Genomic DNA, 18,870 nt, shown 5'->3' with positions numbered 1-18,870 from the left:
ATTGTTTGCCTTTTTAAATCGGTTTCAGTTTTTTTGGTTGTTTTATTCTTAAATTTTTATTCTCTCCCTATAGGAAGAGGGCAGAATCTGACTCTAGAAAGAGCAGCATACCAAACAGTAAGGAGGTCCCTTCACACCATCCAACAGACCCAGTAGAACTGAGGCGCCTTAATTTCCAAACACCAGGTAAGAAGCATGACTCATCCTGTCTAGAACACAGTGTTTACTGAAAGTTTTATAGCCCCAATGACATCGCCATGAGAGGTGACTGTATCACTTTATTTCAACCAGTCGTTTATATTCTTTCTTTACTATTACTGAGACTCAGCAGAACATATATCTTGAAATTATATTCTTTGTGAAAATCTGAGGTGGGGTGGAAAAAGGAAAAAAATAATAATTTTCCTTCAAATTTTGGAAAGCCTAAAGTCTTAAAAATATTTGCCATTTTTATGAGCTTATTATCACACTTGATTGTTTTCAGTGACAGCTATCTGGAAAGAATCCAGTTTCTTACCTTATAAAGTGAATGAGTGGATGGATGGAATGTTACCTCATTCATCTCATTGGGAAAGAATACATTTTTAAAATCTATTTCCCTATTAATTTGTGTATGTGTTATTCTGAGAGAAAGGGGAGGGGAAGAGAACAAGGGAAACAATTTGTATGTTACCTTTACTGAATTTCACCATCCAGTTGAGGTTTCTTGCTGAGCAGATGCTCAGAGTGATTGAGGATAGGAAATATATGTTTGTTTCTTAAAGAACATTAAGTGCTTCAACAGAGGAAAAATATTATTCCTGCTGAGGGGTGTTTTGTTCAGCATTGTTAATGCAAGGCTAACTCCATTTTGCCTTTTTTCACCTAAATCTTATTTATGCCAAAATGATGAATGGTAGGGACAGCTAAACTACACAGCTGAGTGGTATTGTCTCAGTACCTGATGAAAATGAACACAAATTAAAGCGCTGATCTAAGAAGTCCATTTGATGGTAATATTGTGTCCCAAATCGTTTGAAAGTTTTCTGTGTCAAATGGATATTCTACTCATTATGGTATACCACAGACTTACTAAACTACACATTTTCAGTGAATTGCTTGGAATTGAAAATGCACGGTTTACTGTATTTAGCATATGTGTTATTTTACATGTAGATATGCCATAGTAACTAGTAGCTATCCAGTTTTAAATTTGACTGGAATTTTAAATGTGACTCTACCAATCACCATAGACGTGGGCTTTTTTAAAAAAAAAATTCTATCTCAAATGAGGTTTATTATTTAAAAAGCAAAGGTATACCTTCGTCAGTGTGACAATCAAAAGAAATTTTCCATATGACTAAATTTCTCCTGATGGGCATTTATTTAAGAGGCTCAGTATAAAGGCAAGGTTAGCAGCAAAGTAGAGCCAGTGGGAGTGCTGCGCCTCATCACCCCCAGCAACACGTGAATGGCTGTCATGCAGAAGGGTTACTAGCAGAGTGCTGGCGGCTACAAGGGAAATACCAATGCCTTCAACCAAGATACCTCCATATTCAAGAATGCTAATAAGAATCTAATTTCCCCAACGTATGTGGGAATATTAGATCCCTTTATAGAGAGAACCTGCTAAGTTCCATATAAGTCACTGGAAAGAATGAAGGGTACAATTGAAGTGACATTGCTTTTATCAGCAACAGCTTTAACAAAATAAAATGGGGACTTAGGCTTATGGTCAGTGTTAGTTACTCAGTCGTGTCCAACTCTTTACAGCCCCATGGACTGTAGCCCACCAGGCTCAACTGCCCATGGGATTCTCCAGGCAAGAATACTGGAGGAGGTAGCCATTCCCTCTCCAAGGGATCTTCCTGACCCAGGGATCAAACCTGGGTCTCCTGCATTGCAGGCAGATTCTGTACCGTTTGAGCCACCAGAAGATACCGTTTAACTAAGATTAAACCTACCTCAAATGGATAGTGGAATAAAGTAGGCAAGCAGTAAAAAGGAGAGAGGTGGTTTAAGAGGAATAGAATAAAAGAGAAATTGTCCCAAGATCCTAGCACGTCTGTTCACCAGGGCAGCGTTATGCTGTAACCGCCTCAGTTAAGCAGTCTGGTTAAGTCTTGGTTTGTTGAAACAGTCTATGTGCCTGCCAGGCTCTAGATTGTGGCCTGCTGTACTGAAAATCTGACCAGTTTACAAAGAAAATAGACTCAGGTGTTAATGTAAAATTCATAGAGAATGTTGCAGTTTGCTTCAGCCAGTGTGGATTGTAGCCAGTGGCTATGAATTCAATTACTTGCCGATAGGATAAGAGCAGAAGTTGGGATTGTTAATCAAGTAACCTTATTGTGCTAATCCTCCCTGATTTGTAAATAATCAAGAGTTTTCCTGGATGATCAAATAAAATAATTCTTTTATTCTAAAACACTTTTCTTAGGTATTGCACAGGAAGCAATTTTAATTTTTATTTATATTTTGGATTTTAAACCTTTCACCCTTCAGTTTCTGAAATGTGCTTTTATATACATCATACCTTTGTGTATATAGTTATGTACAACTATTATATAATATGACAGTGTTACTTAATGGTATGCGTAAGTAGAGACTTAACAATCCACGATTTTCAATGAAATCAGAAACCTGTGATTTATATAACCAGCCCCTAGCACAGAATTTGATCTTGAAAGCAAATTGATTTCTACTTCTGATAAGTCTGTTGTGGATGATAAAATGTCTAACTAACATTATCATTTGAAATTCAGTAGGTCTTTCAGAAGGTAAAGGAAGCGTATTGCTTAGTTCACTGATTCTTAATTCTACTTCCCTTTAAAAAAAAATCATCTTGTGAATGAAAAATCTATTTACATTTTGAGTCACTTATTTTTGTTGGAGCATCTGGGTTTAAAGAGCCACATCTTTTTCCCAAATTCTGCTTCATATTCAAAAGATATTGAAACACACATACTAAATTTCATATAGATACAGTATTTGGCATTAAGTACTTCAAAGAATTATTTCCCTAACTGTAATACCACAAACACATATGTCTCTGGGTCTGGGAAAGAAAAAGGTCAGAATTTTGTCTCTGGGCACTCAGCTGAAGCACAAAGTGAAAACCAAGAAATCTGTTCTTTTCATGATACCGTCTCTGTGAAGTTGTGGGATGTGGTGAGGAACTTTGCTTTACGCATACTTGCCAAATTTGGGGTGATAATCAGGTCCTTCTGTTTGTTAAACACTGTATTCAAGCATCTAGACAGGATTAGAAATGCTCGCACTCTCCAAATTAAAAGCAGGTACCTCTGCTTGTAGGTATTTTCCACGAATATATTTACCTGTCTGTTAAGGATTTCAGATGGCAGTATGCAGCCAGGTTGTAACTGTGAGAACCTGAACTACCTAATCTCTTAAGAGACTATGGTTTACAGCGGTGACGTCACTTAATGGTCTGTGGGGACAGTCAGAACTGGTGTGGAATATGTCAATTGAAGGGATCATTTAACTAAGGTGAGACTTACAACCTCAAGTGGATAATGGAATAAAATGGACACAATGAGTAAGTGAGGGAAGAGATGCAGTAGAAGAATGTTCTAGAATTAGTAACTAGTCATCAGTTTTTATAAATCTTTAAGATCTGTGAAGGAAGGGAAGAAAATACTCACTTATAAAAGATGCTTTTAATGAAACCCCTATTTAAGCCTTACACATCTCTGGACAGTGGTAACTGGATATGTGTTAGGATGGCTGATAGATGAGTTACATGTTAAACAAAAGTGAACTACTTTTTTGGTGGGAAGAAAGCTTTTCTTATGAAAAAAATTTCCAAGTTACTTTATAATCGGCCCAACAATATTTCTTAATTATAAAAATAGCACATGTTTACTGAGGAAAAATTTTTTAAATAGGAAGTAAGCTTAATAATAGTTATACTTAGGTTATGGCTATATGGTTGTGCAGTGTATTATTTAAATTTTGTGTGTGATTTTTATAAGTTGTAAAAGGCAAAAAATATACTTTAAGAAAAATTACTCTTTATCTTGCTTTTTCCTCTTTTGACATATTTAAAAGAAAATGTAAATGATTTCCTATACTGTAATTTTACTCTCCAGGAATATCTACCATAAAGAGTTTCATGCATATATTTCCAGAATTTTTTGTGTATACAGATCTTTAAATGATAATATATATATAGCAGCTATATAGATACAGATGCATTTACATGAAATTTCCGATTTTAATATTTTTAACTACATTTTCCAAGCTAATATATGAAGTTTTACCTCCTTTAACAGCTGATAGTATTGATGATATTCTGTTCAACAGATGTCACAAAATATATCATCTCAGTCCTTATTAATGGAGGTTAACTTATTTCCTGCATTTTGCTCTTACAAAACATACTGTACTGAGCAGTACTGAGCCCAGACCTTTTCACATTGCTGTTATTTCTGAATGATAGGCACCTGGAATTGTGATGGCTGAGTCCTAGGGCAGGCACATTTTACTTTACCATTTTGATAGAGATTGTCAATGATGGATATTTTTGAAATACTGTAAAAAGCCTTACCTACTGAGTGGCCATCTGGGATGTGGCCTCTTGAATTGGACACAATGACTAAAATAAATATAATATTGTCAAAAGATGGTGATTTATAAGAAAACCAAAATATTACTGGTATGTGGTGCTATTTCTATTTTTTCCAACAAAGCAAATTTAGAAGTCCAGCATCTTAAGGAAATAAGCTTGCTTTCTAGTATTAAAAAAAAAAAATGTAAAGGAACATGTAACCAATACCATCACGTGGCATGCTAGTCAGCACCTTTCTTTGTGCCTGCAGACTTCTCCCTCAGACCAACCCACTATGGTCTGAATTGCTTAGAATTTTTTTTTTCCTAAAAAATTCTTTCTTCCAGTATCTCTACCCCTTACTTAGAATCCTCCCTCTTGCTACTCCCAATTTTTATTTTTTTCCACACAAAAACAAAACTCTAGACTTTTACTTGCTCCTTTTAGGAAAAGAGATTTAAAAATTGATGATCAGATGGGACAATGTAAAAACCTCGTTTTCATTCCATGAATGACCTTAATGTTTTGCCCTAAAGCATACATGGACGGTAGGTGATTGATGGGCTGTGAAAAACAAAAACAAACTCATAAAATGTTAACGTATCAGAAATAGCAGTATCAGCAACAGAAATGTCTGCATAGCAACTGAGTGATTTTGAAAGCTCTTGAGGCATCTCTTCTGATGCACTAGTAGTATTAACTGGATCAGTGCTAACAAAATCCATTTTTATACGTATCTCCTTATATTTTATTTTGTACTATAGGAAACTTAGGCAGATACCTAAACGAATAATGCTAGATGTACTCTTTTTGCATTTCAGAAACATTGGTTCTTTGCATCTAAATGCTAAATATCTGATATAAAGGAACATGGTTTGTTCAAATCCTGCATTTTGAGAAATCCTACATAAAAATGAATTTTAATTATGTCATTTAGTGCTTTCCTGAAAAAGCACTCTTAGAGTACCTTTCCCTTAATTATGATCCTAGTCATGGATTAAGTCAAAATGTCATTGTCGTACTAAGAAGTAATTATACCTTACAAATCAATGTTCTCTTTTGTCTTTAATTCACCATTCATTTGTGAGGCAAATTGTAAACATGGAGTATTTATAGTTATTGAACTTATGCTAAGTAGTACATAAATGATGTGAAAAGCTGACAAATATTTTGTAAACTAAGTTGCTGTGATTTATTAAGTCAGGTAGGTATAATTGTGATTTGATGAACAAAATAACATTTCTCTGTCCCATGGCCACAACCTGTTCTTCAGTCTTTATCACAATATGTTAGAAAGGAAAACCATGAAGACAGTGTTACTGCATTACCACACATGAATATTAACAGCAAAATCATCTAAATGATGTTCTACCATTATTAGTGACCTGAAAACCTCCAGTTAACAAAGTTGTTATAGTTTTAAAATATCTACTGACATTTAATGCAGTGTTTAAAAAATAAGGCAAGTATTTGATAAACATTTCTCTATATATAAAAAATTCATTTGAAACTTAATATTAGTTAGAGTACTGACCTCATAAAATAGAACATTTGAAAAACATGATATTTCAGGGGGGTTTTGAAAACATGTCTGCCGAATAGCACTACAGTTTTTAACATGAACTAAATGTATACAATTAAAATATTGTCATGGAAGCTCACAATGTCTTGGTAAGACATAACAAAAAATGCAAGTGTGTGTATGAGTGTCTTTTACTTGTTCCCCACCACCAACACAAGCATATCTTCTAAATGAAGCTAATGTATTACTGACACAGTTTCTCAAACTGAGGATAGTTTATGATGCCATGTTACTGCATGAACAGTCCAATTTCACAAGTCCATATTTATGTATGTGACACCACTCTCCCAGGGGTGTTCAATGATTTAAGAGATAGCATGGCATAATGGGAAGTTCCCTAAATGAGAACTGGTAAGGTGTGGGATCCAAACCCCCACATAGCCATAGTTTACTGATAACGATGGCCTTGATCGAGTCCTTTTACTCCTCTGAGCTTCGTTTGCCCTCCTGGTGGACCTAATTGGAGCGGAGCGGGGGTAGAGGGTGAACCACGGAGAAGCGCACATTGGCCCGTCCCACACACACGACTCAGCGTCTCTGCTAGTGCGTTGTGGACACAAATATGCTGCCTCTCACTTTGAACATTCTTAGATTTTAATTCACACACCAAAGGAACATTCCGCTCTTCTAAAACAGAGGTCAGTGTTAGCCAAATGTGGCCTCCAAAGTTCTTTTCTTTGACCCCCACTGGATTTCAACAAGATTTTTAATCGATAGTGAGAATGGAGGAAAGTAGCATAGTTGTCTGGATTTTCAGTTGCTGCTGAAAACCTGAGAAGCCTCACCCTCTTGGCTCTCTCTAGTACCACTTGGAAGATATCTGCTACAGCTTTCCAACCTTCTAGAAGCTCTCCACAGTCTATAGTATCCCTGAGGGTAATCCTGACATTGAAAGAGAACATCAGCTGCCATTCGTCACAAGTGTATTTTTTTTTTTAATAGAGAAATATTTCTCTTTCCTGAGACTCCATATTGAAAGTAGAGAAATGAAAAACAGGCCTAGGAGATTCCTGGTTGCACAAAAATGGGGAGAAGGACATTTCTTGTGAGTGTTTACTATTCAATATCTGTGTATATTTTTACTTCTTTTCCTCCCTGACTCGGGCCCTTTAGCACTGGAAACTTTGCCCCTTGCTTTAGAAGATCATAACTTCAATTCCAGAAATAAAACAGTAGAAGGATGCCAAAATCACATACGATTTTGTTACTTACTAAGTGGGCTAAAATAAACAAATCACTTAACTTTCCTAGTCTTCAGAACTTTTATATAAAATGAAAATGCTAGGCTAAATAATGTCTAAGGCACCATGATTTTTAAAGTGTTACATCTTACAAGGAAGCCATTATAGAGTTACTATCAAAAAAAAAATGTAGCCATCCTTTTTTTTTCCTCCAACCTAAGGCAGATTTCATTGACTACATCTGTCATTTTTCATGTTAACAGTGTGTACTGTTGATATCCTAACTCCGTAATGAAAACTCGGCTCTGATGCAGTGGGTGCCTTCCTTTAAAATGCATTTATGTTGTGCATTTGTAGCTTTGAACTGATGAGGTTGAGACCCTAGCATGTCCTCATCAGCTGTGAGCTGCACTTCAGGTTCATTGCTGCTAATAATAGCTAAAGCACTAAAGCTTGCTAATCGAGACTTAGAGCAGATTCAAGGGTATCACCAGGAGAAAGCTGGTCTCATTCTTATGTACTCTAATATGATTTTTGAATGAAAAACGTTACAGGCTCCCCCCCAAAAAATCCCCAAAGGACTAAAAGGTATTACTGGGGAATATTTAAAATGTCAATGTCTGGCTTCCATACCCAGATATTCTGAGTTAATTGGTCAGGTGTGCATCCTGGAAAGAAGGGATTTTAAAGCACCTCAAATTATGCTAATGTGAAAACACTGTTCTAATAAAAACATTGGTTCCCAGACTGTGAGCAGTGACCAGGCTGCCAAACAAAAGAGTGAAAAGATACTTTGGTGAGGTCAAATTCATAATTTTCTTAGTGTCTCCTATTTCATTCAGATTCTAACATACTTGATTATATCCTGTAAACTTTATTTCCACATTGGACAATGGAGAACTTTTGGGAGAATTCTATAATAGCATTTTGCCACAGATCCTTGGTGATTATTTTCTGATATGAGCTAAAGAGTTTCATATTAAATAATAAATGCTGGAGAGGGTGTGGATAAAAGGGACCCCTCCTACTGTTGGTGGGACAGTAAATCAGTGCACTATGGCAAACGGTGTGGAGGTTCCTTAAGAAAAACCTAAAGATATATCCGGAGAAAACTAATTCAAAAAGACAAATGTTTATAACAGCACTATTTACAATAGCCAAGACACAGAAGCAATCTAAAATGCCCATCAACAGATTAATGGATAAAGAAGATGTTGTGTGTGTATATGTGTGTGTGTATACATACACACACACATATACACACTGAAATATCTTACTCAGCCATAGAAAAGAATGAAATACTATTTGCAGCAACATGTATGCACCTAGAGATTATCATATTGTACTAAGTGATGTCAGACAAAGACAAATATCATATCACTTATGTGTCAAATCTAAAGTATACAAATAGACTTATTTACAAAACAGAAACAGATTCACAGATATAAACAGCAAACTTATGGTTACCAAAGAGGAGAGGATGGGGGGAGGAGTAAATAAGGAGTTTGGGATTAGCAAATACAAACTCACTGTCATGTCCCACTCTTCGTCACCCCATCAAGCTCCTCTGTGCATGGAATTCTCCAGGCAATAACACTGGAGTGGGTAGCCATTCCCTTCTCCAGGTGGTCTTTCCAACCCAGGGATTGAACTTGGACCTCCAGCATTGCAGACAGATTATTTTACTGACTGAGCCGCCAGGGAAGCCCAGCATGCAAGTTTCTACTCTATAGCACAGGGAACTATATTCAATATATTAAAATAAACAGTAATGGAAAAGAATGTAAAAAAGTTGATATACATGTATAACTGAATAATTTTGTTGTATACCAGAAACTAACAGAACACTGTAAATCAACTACACTTTAATTTAAAAATTAATAATGAAAATAAATGAGTTTCACGTTAGAGGAGTTTCATCCCAGATCTATCCTTAAGCATAGTTTTTATGTTGGCATTTACTTATTTTGAATACATACATGATATGCATATATGTATATCATATATTCTTATAAGGTAATTTGGCTAGCTAAAAAAATGTGTTAAACTTAATTTAAAAAATTGACAATTCAACTGCATAATTTTCTATTTTGTAGACTACAGATGTTCCTCACCCCTCAAAGAAAAGATACAGTTACATTTAAAACCTTCACTTATGAACTACATCCATGAGACCCTTCCCTGCTCAGAAATCCTGAATATTTTGAAATGAGTTATAAAGAAGTGACTCCAGAATTAATCTAGCTTCCCACGTTTATTTTTACACAAAAAGGAATTTAGGTGCTTGATAACAAGAAGTCTGTCTCTCTTAGTAGATGGCAGGCAGAAGTAGAACTCCTATTCAGTATAGCAGCCTAGGTTTTCTTCTCCTGAACCATCAGATTCCCATGAGCTCTTCCCCGCTTTCTGTGGGACATCCGTATTGACATTTTTACTTGTCCTAGTGCTTTGGTGCAATATTGCCAGATCATAAACAATGATTCTTGAATGCCCTGGTATCTTTGCCTGTGATATATACATATGCTGAACTAGAATGTAATGGATCAGTACAGATTTGCTTGGATTTCTCTGTCATTAGCTGCCAAAGTAATACATCCAGACCACGCGCCAGTGCATGCCAGAAGTAAATATTGGTTGATTATGATGGTCTTCTACTGCTGTTATACTAATGCTTTTCCCATCTCCAACTGGCTTTACTTTTTGCAGCTTTGAGCAGTAATTCAGTCCCCTACGCCTCCCTGATTGGCTCTGTGTCCTCCCTCTCTAGCCAAACCACCACTCAGTCCATATATGATAATAACTCTCTCCCACGATTCGCTCGAAAAGGTCTAAACATCTTTGTCTCTATTATTTTCTCTGTTAAAGCACTGTAGTGGATGTCCACATCATTTCATCTCCAAACAAGCCTACCGTCCGTCTCTTGTGCCTTTGCATTTCCATTCTTGTCATTGGGGGTGCCTCATCTGGATAAGATCACTGTAATTATTCGATCACTGTCACTCAGCTCTTCCTCCCACAAAATGTCGAGGAGTTCAATGCTACCATCTATAGGGAAATGTTCTAGAAATGGGTTCCAAAATTTAGGTCCAAACATAATCGCATCAGCAACAAAGAGTTTCTTCTTCCAAGCTGACTCGTTTTTATTGGATCTTCCATTAAGCTTTTAGCTGGCTGAAAGCAGACTTTGATAGTCATGGATACTAAAGTACTGCCTATCACAGCACAGTGCTAAAATGATTGTCTGGGAGAAGCAAGATAGTTTTTTACTCAACTTAACCAAACCATTGATAATTTGGCATTAGAGACAAAGGAACCCATTGGCTTTCAATATCAGTACAATATTTGAAATACCCATAAAGTAATTACAAAGTAGTTACATGTCGTGCTGACTTAATGGTCACCATACCTCAGCCTGACACCTTCCAGAAAGTCCCAGGGACAGCAGAATGTCCACAGGGACAGGGCTTCCAGCTTGAGTCCCTCCCTTAATTTTTTTTTTCACTTTAGAGGCCTCCCTGGGGGCATGCTGGTTCAAGTTTTTCTAGTCAGCTGGAATTTGCACCTATAAGACATGAGTCAGCAATGGTCTCTTACGGTGCTCTTCAAAATTAATTAGAAGTAAAATATAAATCATATGAAAAATGAAAAATCATTATAAAGACACTGGAATCACCATAGTTAGTGGTGGTTTATTTTTAACAGAGTCAATGAATACCTTCAGCTGGCAGACTGAACTAAGATGTATCACCCCCATGTCACTGCTTCCTTTTACCACCTTCTTTTTCCTCTTCATCCTTTCACCATTTGCTGCCTTTTCTGCATTCAGTTCCCATTAGTGGACAAAGATGTTTACACCTGAAGTAGATTGTAGGTTTGCTAGGGGTTGAATAATGGGGACTTGGGGCAAAATACCACCAAGCTGTCAGTGTGGCCATTGATAAATGCCCAGGAGAAGGCTGCAACCCCAACCTCTACAATCTGCTACTAGTGGAAACATTTTTGAAACTCAGTTTTGCCTCTGATTTTGTCATCAGTGATTATTGTCTATAGTCTGTGGTGCATGTCATTCTTTGTGTCCATGTTTGCATGTGAATGTCAGTCACCTACAGGTTTGTGAAATATTAAAGCGATCTTAATCTAGTCACAATGTATATGAATCCTGTTAAAACCTGCAGCATTTTTATTAGTGCTTTTTAAAAGTATATCAGGCTATCCATTTCTTTTTTTTTTTTTTTAACAAATTTGTTCTGTTTTATTTTATTTACACCATCATTTCCTTTGCAGGTTCAGATGATTCCGGTTACCCTGGTAACCTTCATTCTTCAAGTTAGTTTTCCTTGATTCTGCATAAGTCACTTTATGTTTCCTATCCAGCTACAACTCTTTCCCTTTTTAGGCCTTTCTCAGTGTCTATTTTCTTAGTTCACTTTACACCATTTAATTCCACACAATTTCCATTTCACACAGTGCAGGAGAAGGAGTTTGAAATGACATAACAGTCATTACTCAAAGCAGAAGTTGACATCAAGCCTGACTGTCAGTTTTCTCGCTAGCTAACTGCATTGATTCATAGCACAATAACACTTTCTTTCACATTAGGAGTGTTAGTTTGGAGATTATGCTTGGTGACTTTTCATTTGGCTTCAAAATTCATCCTTCCAGAGCATGTCCTGCTTTGAGTAACCAAACTATCTGCCTGCTTTTTCACATTAAACATCTTTACTACTCACGTATTTTCAGGCCATTTCTAACTATAGTATTCTCTGTATTTTGGAATAGTGAGCATCACTTTCATTTGTTTTCAAATGTCTGTATTCTTTCCTTTTAATAGGTATGGCTAGCCATCCTCCAATACCTATCTTGGAACTTGCAGATCACATTGAAAGGTTGAAAGCAAATGACAACTTGAAGTTTTCCCAGGAATATGAGGTAATTCAGTGTGTTTATACTTGACAGTATTTTCAAGAATTGTCCCCCTCTTCTTTCTGATCATATTCATCAGTTCTTTTTCCTTTAAATATGACTCAGCATCTGATACAAAAGTTTACAACAAATAGCCAACTTAAAATTATCTGTATAATTAATGGAATAGTTGTACTTTTAAAGGTATCTAATTTTTTACAGTTGTTTGGTGTTATTTAATGAGGTTGGTTTATCTTTCCTGATTTCAAGTTAATATACTAAATGTGTAAGCTTCCCAGTATACCATATGAGTGCCAGATACACTAAATTATGGTAAGAAAGCTCACTGAAAAAGAAAATACAGAGAACAAGCCGATTTCCCAGTGCTCTTGGTCAGTTTACATGGCCTCAAAACTATAATTACTAAGTACATACACATGATTTTACCCATTCGGTATAAAATAATATTTGAGCTAATATTAAGATAGTAATATGTTCCCAGACTGTTGGGTGTTTCTGAAGCAGTGGTGAACTTATCAGTATCTTATATTTTCAGAATCCTTAAAGGTTTTGTGTTAATCCTTGATGAAAATGAATAAAAAATTGTTTAGGTATTTAGATATTGTGTCATTTATCAAGCAGAAAATGGTGAAAGTGGTATTTATCATATTCCTCAGAAACAGGGACCCATAGTGGAACGAATTCATGGATTATTTATAACTGAATGATTGTTTACCTTTTAGATCAAGTTTAACTTAGCATAAGCATAAGAGTAAAATGTCCAACTAAAATCTTGTGCCAAATAGCAAAACTGAAACTGTTCAAGTACTACCATAAAGAGTTTCTACTGGTTTACTTAATGGGAATCTTAAATCACATCCTTGTTATCGCCCTTGATTTCTCTATTATCAGCCTGAAATGAGGCTGATGGACTGGATTTCTCTCAGTCCCTACCAACTCCTGCCATATTTGGTTAGAAAACTCTAAGAAGAGCCCTAACCTCAAGTGGCTAGAGAGTTATCAACCACGTGAAGAAGCTCCATGTAAAAGAATGTGGAGCAGTGGGGCCTGCGGCAATCTGGACATTTGCATGGATTTTCTAGTCTTTAAACATTCAATTTTTGATTATTTTATTGTGCTTCCTAAGCAAAACATATCTGTAGCCCCATATACATTCAGTCTCAAGAGCTGTAACCTTTTACTCAATTTACATATTCCAACATCTTGTTGATAGAACACAAAGGAGATTTTGTTTGCTTGCTCATCGGTTAAATTATATTTTCACTTATTCTCTTTCAAGCATTTAGGAGAACATTTCAGTTTTAGGAAACACATTGGATTCTGAATTATTTTCTAAATGGTCTGCTTCTTATTTCTTTCCGATTCTTCCTCTTAGTCATAAAGGCTGTCTTTACACTGTGCAGTATTCTTGAAAATAGTTTCTATAGTTTCTGGTTTGAGGCTTGCGATTGAAAATTGAGTTTTAAAAAGAAAACAAGGCATATGATGAATGCCATTTGGGGCAACATAAAATCACATAGCTTTCACTATCCAGAATTTTTAACACTGCCAACCTGCTCTTTATTGTTATCATGAGTGTTGTTATTATTATTCTTAGTGTTTTCCTATGTGTGATATTTTCTTCATGGCCCCACTTTAACACATTATGTGTGATTATGAATGATATGATGGGTCATAAAAATACAATTTGATAGCTCAACTTGTTATAAGCCATTAATTAACTTTATACTCTTATAACTTTAAACCATTGACAATATCTGCATTATTCAAGCAGTCTCAGTTGTGTGCATTGACTATAGTAACTTGTCTCCTTTAAATACAGGATTTCTCTAGAAATGCTGCATGTAAAGATACTCTAATGATACTCATTTAGCCATTAGATTAGAAGTGCTCCTTGAAAGTAGTTATGAACTTCATGCTGGCAGCACTGCCATTAAGAACTCCCCGAGTAGCCGTTGACATGATAGCCCACACTGACTTCACCGTTTATCATGACGATGATCTGTGATTAAAGCTCCCTGGGCATGAATTGACTCTACTGTGCCTTAACAGCCATGAAGGGGATATTTAAGTGTTGTGTTCATCTGTGATAATATGATAAAGACTTCTGCATAGTATTTTAGACCAGAGAGCAACACACTGGAAGAAGTGTCTTTTTTTTCCTTTGACATATTATCTCTATATAAACTTGAATAGACTTTTCACTGTTTTTCAGTGAGAAGGGACAAGTCATATTACTTACAAATAATTATTTTAGCATAATCACTACGGATTAATGTTTACTCAGACCTCTCAAGATGGGCAAAACTAAATCTGCTACTCTGATTCTAAGATTAAAACAGGAGTTAAATGCATGAAACCTGTTTACACTGATTCTGAGGTTAGACTAGGAGGAAGTGGGTTTAAATTATAAAGTGATATTATTAGATTATGTGAGAGACTTCCTTTACTATAAAGAAAATTGAAGTCAGATTCGTGACAGTTGGAAGAAGGAACCTGAGGAATTAGTATAGCTGCATCTTGAAGGTCTTTAAAATTACTTTAGGCTTTTATTTTCTCCAGTGAGACTGCCAAGTCCTACTAGAATTTAAGTGGCCAGAATATGAGGATAGCATCTAGAATTCAGAGAAATTAAATTTGGTATCACTGTCAAAAGTCACTACATCAGGCTGGTGAATGTTTCGACTGATTTAGAATAGATGTGTACATCTTGTCAAACAAACTCCTAGCTACTGTTTACATATGGATCATTTGGAAGCCCAATTAAAATCCAAATTGCTTGTCTGAACTTCAAAAATGCTAGTCTAGTAATTCAACCATGCTAATTACAAATGTTCATTTTATTTCTTCATCTCAAGTTATATTGGGACATAACTGAAACTTAACATTGTATTAGTTTATCATACAATGTGATTTGATATATGTGTATATTGAAAAATGATTACCACAATAAATTTAGTTACAATCTATCACTTAACATAGCTACAGATATTTTTTCTTGTAATGAGAACTCTGAATATCTATCCTTAACAACTTTCAAATATACATCACATTATTGTTAAATAGCCACCATGTTGTATATTACATCCTCAGGACTTATACAGTTAACCCTTGAACAACATGGATATGAACTGCACAAGTCCACTTATACATGGATATTTTTCAATAGCAAAACCCAGGTTAAATTATAGTATTATCTCCTGCATTGTTCAAGAGTCAGTTGTAACCTGGAAGCTTGGCCCTTTTGACCACTTTGACTCATTTCTTCCATCATCCACCCTATGCCTCTGACAATGACCAATTTTGTCCTCTGTTTCTGAGGATTTTGTTTTTTATTTTTTTAAATTCCATTTCAGTGAAGTCATACAGTATTTGTCTGTCTGGTTTATTTCCTTTAGCATGATGCCCATGCCCTCAAAGTCCATCAGTGTTTTTGCAAATGGCAGAATCTTATTTAAGACTGAATAACTGTGTATGTGTGTATGTGTGTATACAATACACATATGCCCCTCCAATCTTCATTTCACCATTTCCTCAGATGGCAAATATATCTGTGTATGAGATCAATTTGATATCCATCACAGTCAGCATTATCAATATCATATACATGAATCCTGTTTATATTAGATTGACTGTAAGATTTGATCCCTGGGTGAGGAAGATCCCCTGGAAGTGGAAATGGCAAACCACTCCAGTATTCTTGCCTGGGAAATCCCATGATGGGCTACAATCCATGGGATCACAAAGAGTCAGACACAACTTAGCGACTGAACAAGAACAAGAAATCAACTGCAGCTCCTAGAGTCTGCTTAAAGGAAAATAAAGGGCTATTTGTTATATTTATTGTATATTATCTATTATACATGTATTATAAATTATATATTTATATAGAAGCAAATGCTATCCATGCAGGTATGTTTCAAAAACTTTTACCTGAAGTAAGATAAATATCATATGATATCACATATGTGGAATCTAAAAAATGATAGAGATGAACTTATTTACACAACAGAAACAGACTCACAGACATGGAAAACTTATGCTTACCAAAAGGGAGGAGGGTCTTAAATTAAGAATTTAACAGATACACACTACTTATAAATAAAATAAATACGATTCTACTGTATAGCACAGGGAACTATATTCAGTATCTTGTAATAACCTATTATGGAAAAGAATCTGAAAAAGAATATAGGTAGATATAGATATATAACTGAATCACTGTGCTATACACCAGAAACTAACACAATATTGTAAACCAACTGTACTTCAATAAATTTAAAAAAAAATTAAAAACAGAACTGTTATCTGAAACTGGAAGACTGTAGAGATTTCCAACATCCACTCTGAAACTCTCACCATAGGGGTTTTTCTCTGGGCTGCACTGTTCTTTCCCCTGTACATGCCAGCTTCTTCTGTTTCTCCCACCCACATACAGAGAATATATCCTTTGATTATATATTCTTTTACATAGAGAATCCCTAAAGAAAGATTTTTTCTTGTCAAATTCCAAATGCCAGTAAACAAACTGTGAACTTAAATGGACTCACTGGGTTGTGGAGGCACATTTTAGGACATAGCTCCTAATAGCCCATCCCTATATATCTGGTTCCTTCCTTGGATCAAAGAGGAAAAGTTACTTCTGAGCTGGAGGGGGGACCAATAATTATCCACCATAGTGCTGCAGAAAAGCATCATGCTAAGTGCTGAGAATATAAAAGTCACAAGAAACTTCTATTTCTAGGATGTTGAGTAGGCAATGTTAGCTATATACCTTACTCCCCACCCCACCCCACAAAATACTAATAAGAACATCCAGAAGCTAATCCAAAGTATTAATGCAGTGTTGCTGAGTTTCAGGAAAGGGAGAGTAGTGACGTAAAGAACTGGAAAAGGTACTGACCAAAAGGTGGTACTGATAGTACATTTCATGCCAAGTTGGGCACAGTAAAGGACAGAAACAGTAAGGCCCAAAAGAAGCAGAAGAGATTAAGAAGAGGAGGCAAGAATACACAGAAGAGCTGTGCAAAAAAGATCTTAATGACATGGATAACCACAATGTTGTAATCACTCACCTAGAGCCAGACATCCTGGAGTGTGAAGTCAAGTGGGCCTTAGGAAGCATCACTACAAAGTTAGTGGAGGTGATGGAATTTCAGCTGAGCTATTTCAAATCCTAAAAGATGATGCTGTGAAAGTGCTGCACTCAATATGCCAGGAAATTCGGAAAACTCAGCAGTGGCCACAGGACTGGAAAAGGTCAGTTTTCATTTCAATCCCAAAGAAATGCCATGCCAAAGAATGTTCAGATTACAGCACAGTTATACTCATAATGCTCAAAATCCTTCAAGCTAGGCCTCAACAGTATGTGAACTGAGAACTTCCACATGTACAAGCTGGGTTTAGAAAAGTCAGAGGAACCAGAGATCAAATTGCCAACATCTGTTGGATCATAGAAAAAGCAAGGGAATTCCAGAAAAAGCATCTGCTTATTTGACTATGGTAAAGCTTTTCATTGTGTAGATCACAACAAACTGTGGAAAATTCTTCAAGAGATGGGAAGACCAGACTACCTTACTTCCTTCTTGAGAAACCTGCATGCAAGTTTAGAAGCAACAGTTAGATCTGGATATGGAACAAAGGACTGGTTCGAAGTTGGGAAAGGAGTACATCAAGGCAGTATAATGTCACCGTATTTATTTAACTTACATGCAGAGTACATCATGCAGAATGCCAGACTGGATGAAGCACAAGCTGGAATCAAGATTGCCAGGAGAAACATCAATAACCTCAGACAAGCAGGTGATATAACACCCTAATGGCAGCAAGTGAAGAGGAACTAAAGAGCCCCTTGAAAATGAAAGAGGAGAGTGAAAAAGCTGGCTTAAAACTTAACATTCAACAAAACAAAGATCATGACATCTGGTCTGATCACTTCATGGCAAATAGATGGGGAAACAATGGAAATAGTGACAGACTTTATTTTCTTAGGTTCCAAAATCACTGCAGACAGTGACTGCAGTCATGAAATTAAAAGGTACTTGCTCCTTGGACAAAACAATGACAAACCTACACAGTTAAAAAGCAGAAACATCACTTTGCTGACAAAGGTCTATACAGTCCAAGCTATATTTTTTTTTCCCAGTAGCCATGTATGGATGTGAGAGTTGGACCTTAAAGAAGTCTAAGCACGCGAGAATCAATACTTTTGAATTGTGGTGCTGGTCAAGACTCTTGAGAGTCCCTTCAACAGCAAGGAGATCAAAGCAGTCCATCCTAAAGGAACTCAACCTTGCATATTCATTGGAAGACCTAATGCTGAAGCTGAAGCTCCAGTACTTTGGCCACCTGATGCAAAGAACTGAACAAAGTTCTTAGAAAAGACCCTGATGCTGGAAAAGATTGAAGGCAGGAGGAGAAAGGGGTGACAGAGGATGAGATGATTGGATGGCATCACTGATTCAATGGACATGAGTCTGAGCAAACTCCAGGAGGTAGTGAAGGACAGGGGTGTGCTGCAGTCCATGGGGTCACAAAGAGTTGGACACAAGTGAGTGACTGAACTGATAGTATAAATAGGAAGAACAGCAGTGAGGACCATTTTGTCGGGGGTGGGGGGCAATGTACTTCAGATC

The 18,870-nt window shown here is 36.3% G+C and overlaps 1 protein-coding gene across 39 annotated transcripts in view; it reads left to right on the top strand.

Annotated features, from left to right (window-relative positions):
- PTPRD (protein tyrosine phosphatase receptor type D) overlaps positions 1–18,870 on the top strand; it is a 2,322,816-nt gene that overhangs the window by 2,189,896 nt on the left and 114,050 nt on the right. For 22 of the 39 annotated variants that reach the window (XM_070480470.1, XM_070480471.1, XM_070480494.1 and 19 more), the window contains 3 exons: positions 74–186; positions 11,597–11,638; positions 12,144–12,241. In XM_070480470.1, the coding sequence (XP_070336571.1) occupies positions 74–186; positions 11,597–11,638; positions 12,144–12,241 (253 nt within the window). The remainder of the gene's footprint in view (positions 1–73; positions 187–11,596; positions 11,639–12,143; positions 12,242–18,870) is intronic. The other 17 variants (XM_070480507.1, XM_070480505.1, XM_070480504.1 and 14 more) reach the window with 1 other exon arrangement.

Source organism: Odocoileus virginianus, chromosome 18 (genome assembly GCF_023699985.2).
Source record: "Odocoileus virginianus isolate 20LAN1187 ecotype Illinois chromosome 18, Ovbor_1.2, whole genome shotgun sequence".
NCBI classification, from domain to species: domain Eukaryota; kingdom Metazoa; phylum Chordata; class Mammalia; order Artiodactyla; family Cervidae; genus Odocoileus; species Odocoileus virginianus.
The sequence above is the reverse complement of the archived record's forward strand: the minus strand, read 5'-3'. Positions and strand labels throughout refer to the sequence as shown.